General features: G+C 44.2%; 1 protein-coding gene across 1 annotated transcript in view; it reads left to right on the forward strand.

Moving 5' to 3' along the window:
• The window catches only part of LOC135549768 (thrombospondin type-1 domain-containing protein 7A-like), a 183629-nt gene extending 168171 nt beyond the window's left edge, over positions 1–15458 (forward strand). Inside the window, exons 25-28 of the mRNA XM_064980044.1 lie at positions 5269–5351; positions 8819–9032; positions 9590–9677; positions 12920–15458. Coding sequence (XP_064836116.1) covers positions 5269–5351; positions 8819–9032; positions 9590–9677; positions 12920–13010 — 476 coding nt within the window. The 3' untranslated portion in view covers positions 13011–15458. The remainder of the gene's footprint in view (positions 1–5268; positions 5352–8818; positions 9033–9589; positions 9678–12919) is intronic.
• The last annotated feature ends 5501 nt before the right edge of the window (positions 15459–20959 follow it).

A 20959-nucleotide genomic window follows, 5' to 3' on the forward strand; every position in this document is an offset into this window, starting at 1 on the left:
GTCCATGTGCATCACCATCATGAATATTCTAAACATCTTCTGATAGATTAGCAGTTTTCTGCCGACAGTATCATTTCTCTGAATAACTTCATGCATCCCGTCCAGGATTACTCTCTGAGTGTTGCTACACATGTATTTCTTGTGAGGTGGGATGTTAAAGTGAAGGCATTTAGCTAAGTGGTGGAAGTGGACCGTTGATGACTGGTCCATAACACCTGGCCTGCAGCTCTCATTCTCTAAAGCTCTGGTACATATTGTAGAATACCTGGTAGAAGGTGCTGTTAAATTGAAGGAAGCACTGGAACCTTTTCAGTCCTCCAATCACTGATACACTGTGTAAGTCACTTAGGATAGAAGTCACATTTACTACGATCAGGCTGCAGACTTTACCCCTCCCTGGCTGCTGCAGGTAACCCTGTTTCTTTCAGCCTGGTTACAGTGGTGCTGTTTAAACTCCTAATGACAAACCTGGTCCTGACTGCCACCTACAACATTGCCATAGAAATCACACTTATCAGCAAGGAAAGGTTGTAGTAATGACTGAGCTGTGAATCTGTTCACTCCACCACCACTACCATATCCCTCCTCTGTATAACCTTGGTCTAGTTTGTCTAGTTCCCTCCACAACACTACCATATCCCTCCTCTAGGTCGAGTTTGTCTAGTTCCCTCCACTACACTACCATATCCCTCCTCTGTATAACCTTGGTCTAGTTGGTCTAGTTCACTCCGCTCCACTACACTACCATATCCCTCTTCTAGGTCTAGTTTGTCTAGTTCCCTCCACTACACTACCATATCCCACCTCTGTATAACCTTGGTCTAGTTGGTCTAGTTCCCTCCACTACACTACCATATCCCTCCTCTAGGTCTAGTTGGTCTAGTTCCCTCCACTACACTACCATATCCCTCTTCTAGGTCTAGTTTGTCTAGTTCCCTCCACTACACTACCATATCCCTCCTCTGTATAACCTTGGTCTAGTTGGTCTAGTTCCTTCCACTACACTACCATATCCCTCTTCTAGGTCTAGTTTGTCTAGTTCCCTCCACTACACTACCATATCCCTCCTCTGTATAACCTTGGTCTAGTTGGTCTAGTTCCCTCCACTACACTACCATATCCTTCCTCTAGGTCTAGTTGGTCTAGTTCACTCCGCTCCTCTACACTACCATATCCCTCCTCTAGGTCTAGTTTGTCTAGTTCCCTCCACAACACTACCATATCCCTCCTCTAGGTCTAGTTGGTCTAGTTCCCTCCACTACACTACCAGATCCCTCCTCTAGGTCTAGTTGGTCTAGTTATCTCCGCTCACTACCATATCCCTCCTCTAGGTCTAGTTGGTCTAGTTCCCTCCACTACACTACCATATCCCTCCTCTGTATAACCTTGGTCTAGTTGGTCTAGTTCACTCCACTCCACTACACTACCATATCCCTCCTCTAGGTCTAGTTGGTCTAGTTCCCTCCACTACACTACCAGATCCCTCCTCTAGGTCTAGTTGGTCTAGTTCCCTCCACTACACTACCATATCCCTCCTCTAGGTGTAGTTGGTCTAGTTCCCTCCACTACACTACCATATCCCTCCTCTAGGTTTAGTTGGTCTTGTTCCATCCCCTCCACTACACTACCATATCCCTCCTCTAGGTCTAGTTGGTCTAGTTATCTCCGCTCACTAACATATCCCTCCTCTAGGTCTAGTTGGTCTAGTTCCCTCCACTACACTACCATATCCCTCCTCTAGGTCTAGTTGGTCTAGTTCCCTCCCCTTCACTACATTACCATATCCTTCCTCTAGGTCTAGTTGGTCTAGTTCCCTCCACTCCACTACCATATCCCTCCTCTAGGTCTAGTTTGTCTCGTTCCCTCCACTACACTACCATATCCCTCCTCTGTATAACCTTGGTCTAGTTGGTCTAGTTCCCTCCACTACACTACCATATCCCTCCTCTGTATAACCTTGGTCTAGTTGGTCTAGGTCACTCCGCTCCACTACACTACCATATCCCTCCTCTAGGTCTAGTTTGTCGAGTTCCCTCCACAACACTACCATATCCCTCCTCTAGGTCTAGTTTGTCTAGTTCCCTCCACAACACTACCATATCCCTCCTCTAGGTCTAGTTGGTCTAGTTCCCTCCACTACACTACCAGATCCCTCCTCTAGGTCTAGTTGGTCTAGTTCCCTCCACTACACTACCATATCCCTCCTCTAGGTGTAGTTGGTCTAGTTCCCTCCACTACACTACCATATCCCTCCTCTAGGTTTAGTTGGTCTTGTTCCCTCCCCTCCACTACACTACCATATCCCTCCTCTAGGTGTAGTTGGTCTAGTTATCTCCGCTCACTACCATATCCCTCCTCTAGGTCTAGTTGGTCTAGTTCCCTCCACTACACTACCATATCCCTCCTCTAGGTTTAGTTGGTCTTGTTCCCTCCCCTCCACTACACTACCATATCCCTCCTCTAGGTGTAGTTGGTCTAGTTATCTCCGCTCACTACCATATCCCTCCTCTAGGTCTATTTGGTCTAGTTCCCTCCACTACACTACCATATCCCTCCTCTAGGTCTAGTTGGTCTAGTTCCCTCCACTACACTACCATATCCCTCCTCTAGGTCTAGTTGGTCTAGTTCCCTCCCCTTCACTACATTACCATATCCCTCCTCTAGGTCTAGTTAGTCTAGTTCCCTCCACTACACTACCATATCCCTCCTCTAGGTCTAGTTGGTCTAGTTCCCTCCACTACACTACCATATCCCTCCTCTAGGTTTAGTTGGTCTTGTTCCCTCCCCTCCACTACACTACCATATCCCTCCTCTAGGTGTAGTTGGTCTAGTTATCTCCGCTCACTACCATATCCCTCCTCTAGGTCTATTTGGTCTAGTTCCCTCCACTACACTACCATATCCCTCCTCTAGGTCTAGTTGGTCTAGTTCCCTCCACTACACTACCATATCCCTCCTCTAGGTCTAGTTGGTCTAGTTCCCTCCCCTTCACTACATTACCATATCCCTCCTCTAGGTCTAGTTAGTCTAGTTCCCTCCACTACACTACCATATCCCTCCTCTAGGTCTAGTTGGTCTAGTTCCCTCCACTACACTACCATATCCCTCCTCTAGGTTTAGTTGGTCTTGTTCCCTCCCCTCCACTACACTACCATATCCCTCCTCTAGGTGTAGTTGGTCTAGTTCCCTCCACTACACTACCATATCCCTCCTCTAGGTCTAGTTTGTCTAGTTCCCTCCACTACACTACCATACCCCTCCTCTAGGTCTAGTTGGTCTAGTTCCCTCCACTACACTACCATATCCCTCCTCTAGGTGTAGTTGGTCTAGTTCCCTCCACTACACTACCATATCCCTCCACTAGGTCTAGTTGGTCTAGTTCCCTCCACAACACTACCATATCCCTCCTCTAGGTGTAGTTGGTCTAGTTCCCTCCACTACACTACCATATCCCTCCACTAGGTCTAGTTGGTCTAGTTCCCTCCACTACACTACCATATCCCTCCTCTAGGTCTAGTTGGTCTAGTTCCCTCCCCTTCACTACATTACCATATCCCTCCTCTAGGTCTAGTTAGTCTAGTTCCCTCCACTACACTACCATATCCCTCCTCTAGGTCTAGTTGGTCTAGTTCCCTCCACTACACTACCATATCCCTCCTCTAGGTGTAGTTGGTCTAGTTCCCTCCACTACACTACCATATCCCTCCACTAGGTCTAGTTGGTCTAGTTCCCTCCACAACACTACCATATCCCTCCTCTAGGTGTAGTTGGTCTAGTTCCCTCCACTACACTACCATATCCCTCCACTAGGTCTAGTTGGTCTAGTTCCCTCCCCTCCACTACACTACCATATCCCTCCTCTAGGTGTAGTTGGTCTAGTTCCCTCCCCTCCACTACCATATCCCTCCTCTAGGTCTAGTTCCCTCCACTACATTACCATATCCCTCCTCTAGTTGTAGTTGGTCTAGTGCCTCTACAGTGTCCCTCCTCTTCTCCAATTTGTAAGTCGCTCTGGATAAGAGCGTCTGCTAAATGACTTAAATGTAAATGTAAATGTAGTTGGTCTCGTTCCCTCCACTACACTACCATATCCCTCCTCTAGGTGTAGTTGGTCTCGTTCCCTCCACTACACTACCATATCCCTCCTCTAGGTGTAGTTGGTCTAGTGCCTCTACAGTGTCCCTCCTCTTCTCTTCTGTACCCTTCTATTGTATATATTGTATATATTTTCCCCAGGTTAGTTCAAATTAAAGCTGAGTGTGAAAGATGCGAGCCCCTGTATTTTTGCCTAAAGGCAAAATCACTTAAAGGGATGAATCCCAGGTTACGTCCTAAATGGCACCCTATTCCATATATACTGTTGTGCACTTATTTTCCCCAAGATCCATAGATCTCTCATCAAAAGTAGTGCAATATGTGTGAAATGAGGTGGCATTTAGCACACAGATTTGTTGTCCTTGGTATCTGAAGCATTAAAGCGCAGGTACTGTATCAGAATGAATGGTTCAGTGAAAGCATCAACTCACTACAGTACACACAACTCATCTGAGACCCAGAGAGCTCCGTCTGCTTCCTGTTTATCCGAGTGTGTCTATCTGTACGCTTGCTCTCTGGGATGGTGCGTAATGTGAGGTGTGTATCTGCTGAACCATGAATTCATAGGAGTGTGTTTTCGTCAGGGGGTTTGGGGAGGAATTCTGAGCAGCTAGCTAACAGAGTGCTCTAATTACTGAATTATTGCATTATCAAAATATACTGCGAGGGGGGGGTAAATCAGAGAAATAAAGAGAGGGAGGGAGGAGAGGCATGTAGAATCTAAGGGAGCGAGAAAGAGAGAGAGCGGGAGAGAGAGTGCAAAACAGAGAAGAGGTGTGTAGTGTCTCTGATTCAAGTTGTCTGCAGCACAACAGTCTGTAGTGCAGCAACAAAGACAGCAGTGAAAGCTAACAACCTGGGCCACGTGTCCACTGCTGTGTGTGTCACAGGAGGTTGGTGGCACCTTAATTGGGGAGGACGGGCTCGTGGACACGGCTGGAGCGGAATCAGTGGAATGGTATCAAATACATCAAATGAATAGTTTCATGTGTTTGATGCCATCCCATTGACTCCATTCCAGACATTATTATGACCCTTCCTCCACTGGTGTGTGTATGTGCTTGTCTGCTTACATTAGTGCAAGTAAATGTACAGAATGCACCCTCTCTTCCATCCCCTCGCTGCCCCAAACCCCTCAACATTGACACTTGCCCTCTGACCTCTACCCTACAGGTGGCTGCCCTATGACAACCCAGCCCTTGGCAGACCGATCATGTGATCCAGCCTGCAACAAACCGCGCTCCTTCTGCACAGAGGTGAGTCTGGAAACAGAAAGAGAGAGAGATGGGGAGAGAAAGAGAGAGAGAGAGAGAGTCAGACAGACCCTGTGGGGATGACACCAATCCATCTGGGTTAGTTGAGAAAACAGAGGTAAAAAAGAATAGTGAAGAAGAAAACAGCTGTTAGTCTCTGATGGTGTGCTCATGCCGTTGTTATGATGTTCCTAGTACACGTGCAGATGACTGCCCCTGTACTTACTGTATCGCTACAGGGATTGTTGCATCTGCCGTAGCAGGAGCCTACTACATAAATGTATGTAAAATGACAACGCATGATCAACAAGACTATTTTATTTTTCAATTATTCTTCCTCCTAAACTCCCTCTCACATTATCAATAGTCTCACAAGCAATCCCAGAACCAGTACAAATAACATAGAACATGTAACTTCAATGATTTTTTATTACATTTATTTAATTCTCAGTCTCATGTGAGCAAGAAATATCCCGGAATATACAGCCTGGTATTTGAAGTGTAGTCTGTTCCTCCTCAGGCTGAGAGCTTCCAGCATTTGTGTTCACTACAAACAGAGTCAATTTCCTGGAAACACCAGGGGACCAGTTAAATGGGTACACTAGGAGTGTGTGTGCGTGCGTGCGTGCATGCGTGCGTGTGTGTGTGTGTCTGTGTATGTAGTGTCGGTCCAATGTTTCAGAAGTTGAAAAAGAAGATTCCAGAGAATGTCCATACACACAAAAGCGTATCTCTCTCAAATGTTGTGCACAAATTTGATTACATTCTTGTTAGTGAGCATTTCTTCTTTGCCAGGATTATCCATCCACCTGACAGATGTGGTATATATCAAGAAGCTGATCAAACATGATCATTACACAGGTGCAATTTGTGTTGGGGACAATAAAAGGCCACTCTAAAATGTGAAGTTTGGTCACACAACACAACGGATGTCAAAAGGTTTTGAGGCAGTGTGCAATTGGCATGCTGACTGCAGGAATGTCCACCAGAGCTGTTGCCAGATAGCTGGAATTTGGAGAATTTGGCAGTACATCCAAATGTCCTCACAACCACAGACCACGTGTATCCAAGCCGGCCCAGGACCTCCACATCCGGTTTCTTCACCTGCTGGATGGTCTGAGACCAGCCACCCGGACAGTTGATGAAACTGTGGGTTTGCATAACCGAAGAATTTCTGCACAAACTGTCAGAAACCATCTCAGGGAAGCTCATCTGCGTGCTTGTTGTCCTCACAAGGGTCTTGACCTGACTGCAGTTCGGTTTCTTAATCGTGGTGGTGCGGTTATGGTATGGGCAGGCATAAGCTACAGACAATGAACACAATTGCATTTTATGGATGGTAATTTGAATGCACAGAGATACAGTGATGAGATCCTGAGGCAGGGGGTGTTGTGCCATTCATCCACCGTCATCACCTCATGTTTCAGCATGATAATGCACGGGCCCCATGTCTCAAGGATCTGTACACAGTTCCTAGAAGCTGAAAATGTCCCAGTTCATCCATGGCCTGCATACTCACTAGCCATGTCAACCATTGAGCATGTTTGGGATGTTCTGGATCGACTTGTACGACAGCGTGTTTCAGTTCCTGCCAATATCCAGCAACTTCGCACAGCCATTGAAGACGAGTGGGACAACATTTCACAGGCCACCATCAACAGCCTGATCAACTCGATGCGAAGGAGATGTGTCGCTGCATGAGGCAAAATGGTCACACCAGATATTGATTGGTTTTCTGATCTACACCCCTACCTTTTCTTTAAGGTATCTGTGACCAACAGATGCATATCTGCATTCCCAGTCCTCTAATTTAAAACCCATAGGGACAAATTATTTCAATTGCCTGATTTCCTGTAACTCAGTAAAATCTTTGAAATTGTTGCATGTGGCATTTGTATTTTTGTTCAGTATATGTTTGTGTTTTAAGTGATTTCCCAGGGCTGGGGAGAGAAACAGTGTTTCTGTGATTGTGTATGCTGTATATCCTGTACCATTTCATTTTTTCTGTCTATCAGATTCCCTGTTTTTGAGTGTGTCTATATATGCATGCATGCATGTGTGTGTATATGAGAAGATGTGCGTGTGCGTGTGTGTCGGTGTGTGTCTGTTTGTGTGTCAGTGTGTTTGTGTGTGTGTGTGTTTGTGTGTGCATGCACATGCAGGTCTTGGTGTGTGTGTAAGCTGTGTGTGTCAACCACAGACTCGGCAGTGTGTTGTTTAGCCCCATGCTGTAGAACCAGGCTGCATAACAAGCCAGTGATAAGGCTGCATCCTCATCCTGCCCCTCTCTTTGTCTGCCACTTTGGTTATGCTAATCAGCCCTCCTGTTTCCTGCCCTGTTCTTTCATCCGTCGACCATGTGTGTGTGTGTCTGTGTGTGTGTTCAGCCGTACAGCCACTGATTGCATTGTGGGTATTTCTTCTCGGGGTGATTATCCTCCGGAGATTGCTGGGGAATAGGGGAGCCCCCCGCAAGCAGGCAGATGAATGAACAGAGAGAGTGGGATGAGAGAAACAGAGTACCAGAAACCTCTGGGTTGGGCAGATGAATGAACAGAGAGAGAGGGATAAGAGAAACAGAGCACCAGAAACCTCTGTGTTGGGCAGATGAATGAACAGAGAGAGAAGGATGAGAGAAACAGAGTACCAGAAACCTCTGTGTTGGGCAGATGAATGAACAGAGAGAGAGGGATGAGAGAAACAGAGTACCAGAAACCTCTGGGTTGGGCAGATGAATGAACAGAGAGAGAGGGATGAGAGAAACAGAGTACCAGAAACCTCTGTGTTGGGCAGATGAATGAACAGAGAGAGAGGGATGAGAGAAACAGAGTACCAGAAACCTTTGGGTTGGGCAGATGAATGAACAGAGAGAGCGGGATGAGAGAAACAGAGCACCAGAAACCTCTGGGTTGGGCAGATGAATGAACAGAGAGAGAGGGATGAGAGAAACAGAGTACCAGAAACCTCTGTGTTGGGCAGATGAATGAACAGAGAGAGCGATGATAGAAAGAAGGAGACAGAGAAGAATAAGAGAAAGAGAGAAGGAACATGGGTTAATTTTGGGCTGGCTGTATACCCCAACCCAAACAGACCCCGCCCTTTAAATATCTAAGCATGAATTTCTGTCTGATCCCCCCCCTCTTTCAAAGCAGCAGTAGCATCACAAAGGGGTTTGAAACGTGCGATGGTTCATTTTAATACTGCCAAGATATGAGGCTGAGCTCAAGCTGAGGGATGATTAATTCAGTTACACCTGAGAATATTTGATAAGAAATAACCTTACTTATTCAAATGCAACTTGATGCTTAACCAGGTCAGTAGCCTCCGACAGCTTTATTTGCTCTGCTAAAAGAGATGAAACTGACAAAAATGATTTCATATTGACCATCTCTGACATGCCTGCAAGAGCAACCCCTTGATGTGCGAGTTCATGTCCCTTATACATGTGTGTTCCTCCCCTCTTCTCCTAGGCGGGTGTGTGTGGTTGCGATGAGGGCTACACGGAGGTGATGACATCAGACGGCCTGCTGGACCAGTGTACGGTGATCCCTGTGTTAGAGATCCCCACGGCAGGGGACAACAGGGCTGACGTGAAGACAATCAGGGCGGTCAGCCCCACACAGCCCTCTAACAGCCTGCCTGGCCGGGCTGGACGCACCTGGTTCCTACAGCCCTTCGGACCAGGTGAACTAACCAGACAGATTTACTCTAGCAATTTAAGGGACAGTAGGGAACCATCCAAGACATTTCTTAGTTGTTATTATGTGATATTGGCGAATCTTGTTAGAATATTGGCCTATATTTTGTAGAAAGTAAATGTGAATATATTCAGGAATTATAGCAGCATTTGCAGTAGAGCTACAAAAAGGTAACCATTCTGCATGGTGTCATTCCCGGAAGCCACATTGTTTTTGCACAAATCCCTTAACGACGTCAAGAGGTATATGAACAGAAGTCTCACACCGGCCTTTGCCCACATATTTAGGATTAGGCTGAGAATTTCTCATCCTCAGAATATCCATCAATTCTACTCACGTGTGATGATGCGGTGGATCTTTATAGTCACAGAAAAATTGAGGTTCAATCCACCTGTAATCATTTACACACAACAGACAATCAGGAAAACATGTGGTGTGCTGCTCTACTGCACAGGAATGGAGGTGCACACTCCAATGTGAGCTGTCACTGACGTTGGTCACTTGCCAGTGTGCTAAGTGTGTGTGGTGTGTCCTTCTCTACAGATGGTAAACTGAAGACATGGGTCTACGGTGTGGCAGCTGGAGCTTTTGTTCTACTCGTCTTTATAGTCTCCATGACCTTCCTAGCCTGGTAAGTTAACCTGTTTGATAGTTTGTGTATATCAGTCATCTGAATGTTACCTGTATTCTGTATGTCATCACTTGTGTATGTATGTATGTATGTATGTATGTATGTATGTATGTATGTATGTATGTATGTATGTATGTATGTATGTATGTATGTATGTATGTATGTATATAATCACCTGTATGTACACTGAGTGTACAAAACATTAACCTCTACGAGATCTGTGACCCACCTCACGGGACGGTTGAGCTAACGTGCTCTAATGCGATTAGCATGAGGTTGTAAGTAACAAGAACATTTCCCAGGGCATAGACATATCTGATATGGGCAGAAAGCTTAAATTCTTGCTAATCTAACTGCACTGTCCCATTTACAGTAGCTATTACAGTGAAAGAATACCATGTTATTGTTTGAGGAGAGTGCACAGTTATGAACTTGAAAATGTATCAATAAACCAATTAGGCACATTTGGGCAGACTTGATACAACATTTTGAACAGCAATGCAATTGTTCATTGGATGAGTCTAAAACTTTGCACATGCCATCTAGTGGCCAAGACCAAAATTATGCCTAACCTGGAATAGTACATTGTGATGTTTCTCTTGCATTTCAAAGATGATTTAAAAAAAATAACATTCCTTTGTGTTGTCTTTTACCAGATCTAATTTGTTACATTCTCCCACATTAATTTCACATTTCCACACACTTCAGTGCTTCCTTTTAAATGGTATCAAGAATATGCATATCTTTGCTTCAGGTCCTGAGAAACAGGCAGGTAGATTTGGGTATGTCATTTTAGGAGAATATTTAAAAAAAGGGTTTGATCCTTAAGTGGTTTTAAGGACATCTGCTCTTTCCATGTCAGACTGACCATGTGAATCCAGGTGAAAGCTACAGTATTATCCCTCACTTGTTAAATCCACTTCAATCAGTGTAGGTGAAGGGGAGGAGACAGGTTAAATAATGATTTTAAGCATTGAGACAATTTAGACATGGATTGTGTAGGTGTGCCATTCAGAGGGTGAATGGGTAAGACAAAATATTTAAGTGCCTTTGAAAGGGTTATGGTAGTAGGTGCCAAGTGCACCGGTTTGTGTCAAGGATGGCAGCGCTGCTGTGTTTTTCACACCCAACAGTTTCCCGTGTGTACCGATAATGCTCCCCCACCCAAAGGACATCCAGCCAACTTGATACAACTGTGGGAAGTATTGGAGTCAACATGGGCCAGCATCCCTCTGGAAGGCTTTTGACACCTTGTAGAGTGCATTCTCAGACGAATTGAGGCTGTTCTGAGTGCGAAAGTGTGGGGTGCAACCCAATATTAGGAAGGTGTCCTTAATGTTTTGTGCACTCAGTGTATATTACTTCATGATCACATCAGCTTCATTTTTACCCATTCATTTTCATTTCAAATCATGTCATTACTTGTACTCTCCAATTTGCTTTTCTCTTTCCATCTAACTCCCCACCTCACCCGTTCATCCCCCCCTCCTCTTCCGTGCACCCCCCCTCTGTGCACCCCCCCTCCTCCTCCGTGCACCCCCCCCTCCTCCTCCGTGCACCCCCCCCCCCTGCACCATCAGTCAGAGTATTACCCGTCTCTGTAACTGGGACCCTGACCGGTGCACTGATACAGTGGTCTGGAGAGGACAGAACGATCATACCATGGCTTATACGTGTCCTGACTGCCAGAATGAGGCACACGAACTAGAACAACATCCATATCAACAACAACAACCGCATCAGAATCATTGTCAAGATCAACAACAATTACAACAACAAAAACATAAATATCAGCAACATCATCAACAAAATCAACAACAACCACCACCACCAGAACAAAATCAACACTGTCAGCAACAACCATATAATCAACAACATCAATATCAACAAGAAGCACAACAGCATCAACAACAAAACCATCATAAACAACAAAATCACCACCAACAACCTCAACAACAACCACAAGGCATTGAAACACTCATAACTTAGAGGTCCTGACGTAATGGCGGCCCTCGCTGCAGTGTTCACACAAACTCCCCTACCCTCTGTCTTTCTCTCCTTCCCACATCTGCTGTCACATGTGCCTGTCCGACCAATCACATGGAGCTATTGATGGAGGTGAGCAGGAAGTCATCCCCTCAGGTCCCTCTGTTAGACCTCTGACTCCTCTGTGCTCCTGGAGTTTGTTCAGTAGGCTTTAGAGCACCTCCATACTTAAACATACTTCTGTACAGAATCCATTTTAGGAAGTCCCTTGGTTATTTGTTGAAGGACTTCATAATATGGATGCCGTATATTTCATAGTTACTCTATAAAACAACCAGCTTTCACTTTTAATAGCATACTGTCCTCTTGTGGCCAGATAGAAGAATCACTCATCACCATTATTCAATGATCCCCTCACCATTCAAGCCTTTATTTGTTCTGTCCATTCCTCCCGATCCATTTATGATGGACACATTCCACAACATATCTTATTTACATTTGATATATATTCATCATTGTGTTGTTATTGTCTCTCATCCCTGTGTTTTGTATGCAATGTTGTGATGTGTGATATATATTAGAGCCTGCCCAGACATGCCATAGTGTTGTCATCATTATGTACCTATAGCTAACTGTCTACACTGTCTCTGTGTGCCATAGCCTAGTTTCCATTAAGGTGAGTGGGAGCTGTTCTGGGCTGGGGGAAAAAGCTGCTTTCTGTACTGTGCTTGTCCCCCTCATCAGCTTCCTGTAGAGTTCAACCTCTCTCACATGTCTCAATATAAAAAATGAATTACAGCAGCTGTTGAAATTTTCCATGAAGTGCTGCGTTATCGACTGCACCATCACTTCAATGCTAGGACAAGGGGCCCTGAAATGTGCTTCTGAAATGTTCCTTACTACTGCTGTAACCAACAGATGTGTTGTTTTTCCTTCAAGGACAGTGGTAGTGTAAGAACAGAGTCATTGGCAATTTCAATATTGCCTTTTGCATGATGGTAGAACTGACCGTCTACTGAACGCATGGCCTTCAGCACAGTGATGCATGCAGCTCTTTACATGAGGCGAAAGGTTTGAAAAGATAGCAGAGAGCTCTATGTATCGGGTGGGGGTAACTTAGCCATGATATGGATACGTCCTTCATTATTATGATGTCTAGGCCTACATATTAGGGCTAGGGGTGTCTAAATGTCCTCTTCAAAAATTGAAATATAAAACATGTAATAACAATGCTTTCTGACATTTTTATTTCCTAGTAAAAAGCCAAAGAAACCCCAGAGAAGACAGATGTATAACAACCGGCTCAAGCCCCTGACCCTGGCCTATGACGGAGACGCTGACATGTGAACCTCCTACCTGTGGCAGAATCATTTTACACCGACGTCATGGAGACTGTCGTCGTGGGAACAGACAGATTGGTTGTCATGGAGACCCACCTTTGACGGTTCTTCTCAGGCTACCAGTGGGCGTGGCTTAAAATATCTGGAACTCTGGGAAGACTTACATTATGTCACTGATTTATCAATAACAAAAGAAAAAAATGAAAGTCAGACAGAAATCGAACCATGTTTGTTCATTAGTAGCCTAGAATTTTCCTCCCTCAATATTTTTTATTTATTTAATTTTTGTATAATTTGTTTCACAAGAGCCTTCACAAACTCTATCTTCTTCTTAAGGAAGTCTGCCTTTGCTTATTTGCCATTTAGTACTTTTTCTGTCAAATAAAAACGCCTTTTGAAACAAAGGTTGTTGGAGAGGGCCCTGAAAAAACACAATGATTTTTGCTGCAAATGCATAAGTCCCTCCTTTGCTACAGGTGCTCTGTTGAAAATGAAATGAGAAACACTCAATGCTTTTTTTTACTTTTCCTGGAGAAAATTGCTGCCTCTCTATTTTTGTTCTGGACTGGATCCTTCTCCCTAAAAAATAAAGCAAGAAGAAAGTGTCCTAATCTTGCAGAAATGCTGTCAACCTTTGTAGGAAATCTCTTTCTGCCTCTCCTTTTCTCTTCTGTTTTCAGGCGCAATATTGCACTATATTAGTGCAGCATGATATGTACTTATGTCTAGGAAGCTGCCTCTCTCAATACAAGATGATGTACAGTCTTGTGCTAGAAATGTCAAAAAGTAGACTTTTTTTCAAAAACAAAAACTCACCAACATTTGTTAAGAATATTTTGCTTATTTTGCTTCTTGTATGTGATATGATGATAGGACGGACGATGCCATGTAAATATTATTTATTTTGTGGGCACCACTTTACCTTTGTAGTAGTATCTGTTTTCAACTGCACTTAATTGAGCTTGCCTGGCGCAATGGAGCCATTGGAATAGTCCCAAAAGTGCAAACCCCGCCCATCTGACACTCCAGGCCAGGCTCAATTAAATGCTCAAAGTATTGTAAAGAAAACAAATACCGTTTGAACCCAGGTCTCAACATGTCTCATTCTCTGCCTGACTGACTGACTTTATGTTTGTCTCCTGTTGGTTTCTCTGACTGTTGAAGGCTTATTATGGTTAATCATTGTTTTTCCATTTAATGTATTATTACATCTCAAAGTGCACTGCAGGGAATCCGGATTCCTCATGGCAGAAAAATCATATTGCTCACACCATAAAGAAGCTAATTCAAAGAGCTGTTGAATGTTCATCGAGACACAGCAGCAATTCTATTTGATGACGCTATTGAAAGGGTGCATTTTCACAGTGCAAGAGCAATGTGATTCCTTTTTCCTACTGCGAGTTTGAATGAATATGGTCTTAGTTGTTAAGACAGACAGAAGGGTGTGACTGGGTTTGTTCACAACGTCTTCTTTACCTTCTGTTACATCAGAAGAGAGAGGGTCCACTTTATATCTCGGTCTAATATCTACTGCTGTGTAACATCGTCAATCCTAACTAGAACAGCCTACTTGTATCCAAACTACTTAGGCGTATTGCTATATACATATCATACGTGATCTCTCAACGCTGTTCATATTCAGTGTGGCTGTTACATCGGTTGAGAGATGAGTGTGACTACAATGTCTACAATAATCACTCACACACACACACTTATGCTTTGTTCGTTTTCCCTGCCTTGGTGCTATTCTACGATGGGTTATGTATTGCAAAAGCTAGATAGAATGTAGCCTAGGTAGCCACAATAACACTCCAAGGAATTCCAAGGAACAGATGCATCAAGGTCCTAGATGTCGCTCAAGCTTCTCATGCTAATGATGCAGTGACATATCTGAAGAGTCCGATCCCTGTGTCTGAAGACAGGTTATATGCATAATATTGGCTATGGAGGACTAGCAGTTGGTAGTGCAGACTGTTTATTCAATGGTGTAGATGGACAAACCTCATGTCAAGTAAATGAATCTGTTACAACCGTTCTATTCTCCAGAAAACAAAGAGGGTATTGAATCGTGGTGGTAGAGACAGACGGACAGACATGTCATTGATCATTTTGAGGAGTCTGTTGCCAGCTGGTCAAAGGGAATGTTCACTTTTTTAAATGAGTTGTAAATAAATGACTGCATATTTTTTTTTATTTAATCATTATTTATGTATTATATATAAATATGTTCATTTCTTTTTTTATTGCGCAGTGTTAAGTAAAAACCTCTCGAAGTGTGTGTGTGCGTGTGTGCGTGCGTGTGTGTGTGTGCATGTGTGTTTCTGCCTATGTGTGTGTAACGTTAATGATCTTTGCTAAAGCGATACTGATGATTACCTTGTTAAAATAAAGTTGCAGAGCTCTGTCCTTTTCCTACAGGTTGTTTATATGTATCTGACCAGTTGCTGATAATAAATAAGAAAAACAAAATAATTGTGTCATTAGCCTCTATGACAAGGCTCTCATCATGCAGTATGCCCCCGTATTGAAAAGCGAATATGTTGTAATATCAGTCTATACCACTAGATAGCGCTAGAACACTATTTAAGATGTCATTCTGACCATTCTCTCCAGCTCGGTCTTTGAAAATATATGTCTCCCCTCTTCCAGCGCAGAAGAAAATATAGATATAGAAACACTCAGCTGAAGACGGCGGAATCTGTGAGAAACTCAGACCCAGGACACACGTATGTCAGAAAGAGCTATCCACACACACACACACAGACGTCAGAGGACAGAAGGGGCTTTAGTGAAGTCTGAGGAACTGGAGCTATTCTACTGTACATTTAAAATCACACTCTCTCTGGCCTGGGCGATAGTGCGAAGATGTTTCTTAATCTTTAAGAGTCTAAGTTGGGGCGGATTCTTTGAAAATGATCCTGTCAAGGATCATTTTGCTTTTTGCTTTTGAAAAATATGTATAAAATATATTAGATAAAACATTGAATTTGGCCTTACTGCTATTAGCCCATAGAAATGCATGTCATAACAGATTCATACATGTAAAAACAGATTTTCTTAACTGGTACCAGGCTGGATTGAGGCGCAGCCCATGCAACAAAACTAAACATATCTCTAGTTTAAACAACCAGATTTTGACAGGGATTACTTCATCATATTTGTTCCTAGGTGGAACATAAAGCTTCCATGAGAGAGCAGGCCAGTCATGACAGGATTGTGCTTTACATGTACAGGTCATTCCGAGGTAACGGTCTTGTAGATATTGTTACCGTGTTGTTTCTATGTAAATTCCACATAATTTAGTAAGTGTTCTTAACAGCAGCCTATTCCTTGTTTAGTGGACTATATTTGACCAGGCCCTGGTTTACAGTAAATTACATTCCTCCACTGAATCAGTTGATTGTCCTCTCCTCTGCTTGTTAAAGTCATGTTTCGGTCTTAATCAACCAGATTTATCACACTGTCACAATTGTAATCATTGATCAGGGAGACTAACCACAGTTCGTCTGTGTGGCCTTGGTACTACCGGCCATTCAGCTCCTCTCATGATCATGTCTCCATCTGTGTGTGTGTGTGTGTGTGTGTGTGTGTGTGTGTGTGTGTGTGTGTGTGTGTGTGTGTGTGTGTGTGTGTGTGTGTGTGTGTGTGTGTGTGTGTGTGTGTGTGTGTGTGTGTGTGTGTGTGTGTGTGTGTGTGTGCATGCTCCTTAATCGACTTAATCAATTAACTTGTTGTGATACCACTTCTTGTTTCGACCTCAGGGTTATGAAGATCCAGGAAAATTTGATGAAGAGAGAGAGGAAATTTGAAGCACTTGATCATTTTGGCATATATCACTCTGTCTCTCAATTTCTCTATCTATCTATCTATCTATCTATCTATCTATCTATCTCTCTCTCTCTCTCTCTCTCTCTCTCTCTCTTTCTCACTCTGTCTCTCTCTCTCTGCTTCATAGAAGATAAATCAAAATCTTATTTTATTTGTCACATGCGCCAAATACAACCGTGAAATGCGTACTTACAAGTCCTTAACCAACAATGTAGTTGAAGAAATAGAGTTAAGAAAAATATTTACGAAATACACTTAATGTAAACAATTCAATCAAAAGTAACACTATAAAATAACAATAGTAGACACTATATACCACCTGTATTTAGTGTCTACTATTGTTATTTTATAGTGTTACTTTTGATTTTTTTACATTAAGTTTATTGTCCATGTGCAGGGGTACAGGTTAGAGGTAATTTGTACATGTAGGTAGGGGTAGAGTGACTGTGCATAGATAATAAACAGTGAGTAGCGGCAGTGTAAAAACAAACGGGGGGGGGGGGGGTCAGTGTAAATAGTCTGGTGATTGATTGTTCAGCAGTTTTATGGCTTGGGGGTAGAAGCTGTTAAGGAGCCTTTTGGTCCTAGACTTGGAGCTGCAGTACCACTTGGCGTAGCAGAGAGAACAGTCTATGACTTGGTTGACTGGAGTCTTTGACAATGTTTTGGTTCGTCCTCTGACACCACCTAGCATATAGGTCCTGGATGGAAGGAAGCTGGATGGAAGTGTGTTCCTTTTGTCCAGGTGGGAAAGGGCAGTGTGGAGTGCGATTGAGATTGTGTCATCTGTGGATCTTTTAGGGCGGTATGTGAATTGGAGTGGATCTAAAGTTTTTGTGATGATGGTGTTGATGTGAGCCATGACCAGCCTTTCAAAGCACTACCGACATGAGTGCTACGGGGCGGTAATCATTTAGGCAGGTTACCTTTGCTTTCTTGGGCACAGGGACTATGGTGGTCTGCTTGAAACATGTAGGTATTACAGACTTGGTCAGGGAGAAGTTGAAAATGTCAGTGAAGACACTTGCCAGTTGGTTCCAGGAAAGTACTTTATGTCTGCCGAGGCCTGGTGATGAGTGCCTGGCATCACTTTAAATATCCAACAGACAAAACCATGTACTAGATGAGTACTCTCTAAGTACTAGATAAGTACTAGATAAGTACTAGCTGAATTGTCTGTGTCTGTTTTTCAAGACATCAGTGATGTAACCAGTAGAGAGGCCACTGCCAAATGCTCCTGCTGACGATGTCTGGAAGATAAATAGCCTGGACTGACATACTTAGGGGAGCAGAATTTAGCTCCTCGTATGTTTTTTTGTCAGCTGAGAACCTTTTATTCCCCATTTTTGTGAACGCTTAAACTAGAAACATTTCCCTAATTGTCCCACTTCTCCCTTCATTTAGAGAATTTGGAGTGCATCTGCAAGACTTCATCCACAGAATGACAAGCATTCAAACATAGTTCTTCCTCTCTTCCATTTCTCCTCCTGTCTTTCTCCTCTGGCTCCAAGAGCCTGCAGGCTGCAGTCAGTCAGACACACACACACACACAGTAACACACAGTGGGTCTAATTGTGATGAGGAGGAAGTACTTGATGGTGATGGCTGCCAGCTGCATCCTGTGACCGTCATTCTGATCCCGCATTTGTCTCTGTCATCTCCAAGATCCCTCCGTCCATCCGCCCGCCGCCTGCACGTTCCCGCCTGCCTGCCTGCCTGACCGCACATCCACATAAAAGACGTTGGCAGCCTCCGCCACAAGCTCCAGGAAGTCCGCGCTTTGTACCCACACATGGCAGATCGATGTGCCCACCCCCCCACCATAACAACCCACCAGGCATCCTCCCACTACCCACCACCCATCCATTCTGGTCAGGGGTAAAAACTCATGTTAGACTTGTCTGTCCCTCTTTGGGTGTCTACTCAGAGCGGAGTGGAGTGTGCACTTCAGATGCCAGATGGCTGGCAGGATGGCATAGACATGGCAGCCACAGATCCCTGCCACCACCACATCATGGTTAGGCCTGAAGCTAAGGGGCCTGCTCCCCTCTCCTCTGCTCCCAACATCTGCCCTGACGATCGGGCAATGAGCCATGCCAGCTGGGCGTATTCATAATACCGGACGGCTCAGGCTCGGTCTCCTATACGTACTGCCAACGTCACTCAGCTCATTCCACAGCCCCCTTCTTTTCTCTCCCTCTCCCCTTCATTAGTCCTCTTTCCATCCCCTTCCCCTTCCTTCCTCATCGTCCCTGTCCCGCCCTCCATCCTGGGTAGGACTATTAGGGAAGTGACTAGTTTGTAATTCGTTGCCCGTTGCTCTGCACTGCAGTGAATGGGCACCAAAGGTGTGCCAAGGAAAATTAGGACCAACTCCTGATTATCCCTTTAAATTAGGGTGTCTCTTGGAGTGAGAGAGAGAAAGAGAAGTGTGTGTGTGTGTGTGTGTGGGGGGGGGGGTGATCAGGAGGAAGAGAAAGTTGCAGCTAAGTGTTTAGTTCACATAGCGCCTTTCAATGGATTCTCCCTCTCTCTCATATCTCTGATGTTGCAAAATTGACTAGTTCAGTTGTAACTCTTCAGTATGATACAAGCATTTCACTACACTCGCATTAACATCTACTAGCCATGTGTATGTGACAAATACAATCTGATTTGATGCTCTGTAATGCTGTTTTGCCCTTGAAAATCCTTGAGCCCCGACATTATTCTCTTTCAAAAATGTTTTAGGCTCTGAAACATGGCAGAGCGACTATTGCCAAGGACCTGGCGAAGGTCCTATGCGTTGTGTATTTGTGTCAATAAATCACATCGGGAGCATATGCTGCAAATTATCCTCCAAGAAAACATTGGCCAATTCCCCATTTTTTTTTATTCCACTTCACTTCCTGATGAATCGCTAATATCGAAACCTCAAACCTGGGTCTGCATATATTAAGCGTTTTAGAGTCCACATGAGTAGTCATATTCATTGTGAACTAAAAGGTAAGAACTGATCCTAAACCAGCACTTTCATTGCTTGGTAGGGCCTCTGGTTCTTGGGCACCAGTCCTGTACTTCCAGAATGAGGAGTATCAGGGTAGCAGCAGACCCCAGGCTGGGATTCAGCATCATGGCAGGCCTCTAAAGATTTATCCCCCTGGGTCTGGTGCTGCTGCAGCTGTTGTGAAGGCTAGTCCCTCTCCCTCTCTTTCTCTCTCCTGTGAAGGCTACCTAAGCCATTCAGAACAGGAATCCATCAGGCCCAGGGGTGAGTTATAGTGACAGTAGCAGACCACCACAATGTTATAGCACTGAGAGGACCACCGATTTATTCAACCAGAACTACCCTCCCTGTCTTTTCCTCTCCTCTCTTCCCCTCCTCTTTTTTTTCTCCAGGATGGCATTTGAAAGGAATCTATCTATACTGCCTGCAACAATCCCACACTCAGCATGTGGTGCACGCTCCTTTAACCTTGTGCTCTGACAGTGCCTTTACGTATAGTTAGATACCGCACAATGATAGCAACACGCACATGCATGTGCACATAGACATGAATTGACTTTGCACTTGTGGTAGTCAAGCTATGGACCATCCACATAATAAGACCCCAGAGTCCCTCAAGTAGCCTACTTCTTTGGCCCTGCCTTCCACTTGAGTGACATCAAAGTGTTCTGCTTAACCCTTCCAAGGTCTTGAACATCCTCAATAAGGCTACATTTAGCACTTCTGTCAATGTAGGCTCATCTTTCACGGCTACATTGAATTATATGTTTTAGACTGTTACTAAATATACAGTAGGTCCATGTTTGTATGCATTAGCATTTGGTTAGTCAAAATTCTGCACATAACCTATAGCCTACAAGAAAACAATGTCATTGTCCAGCCGTGCTGGTTTATATGGCAGTGATCTGTCCATGCATATTGAGGGAGGGAGCTGGTGCTATAGCCTAGTGAGTTTGTTTGTCCTGGAGTCATACTGTATACGCACGCACTGTGGCTCTCTGTGAATGTCGGCTCGTTTATCTCTATCAACCAACCCCACCACTCTACCGCCAGTCAGTAAATGAACAGCTTTCCCGTCGAGCTATAGTGGCTGTTTAAAGACTACTCTGTGATCCTTGCGTCTCGGACCAATCTCGCCCCGT

Source organism: Oncorhynchus masou, chromosome 12, assembly GCF_036934945.1.
Source record: "Oncorhynchus masou masou isolate Uvic2021 chromosome 12, UVic_Omas_1.1, whole genome shotgun sequence".
Classification (NCBI taxonomy): Eukaryota; Metazoa; Chordata; class Actinopteri; order Salmoniformes; family Salmonidae; genus Oncorhynchus; species Oncorhynchus masou.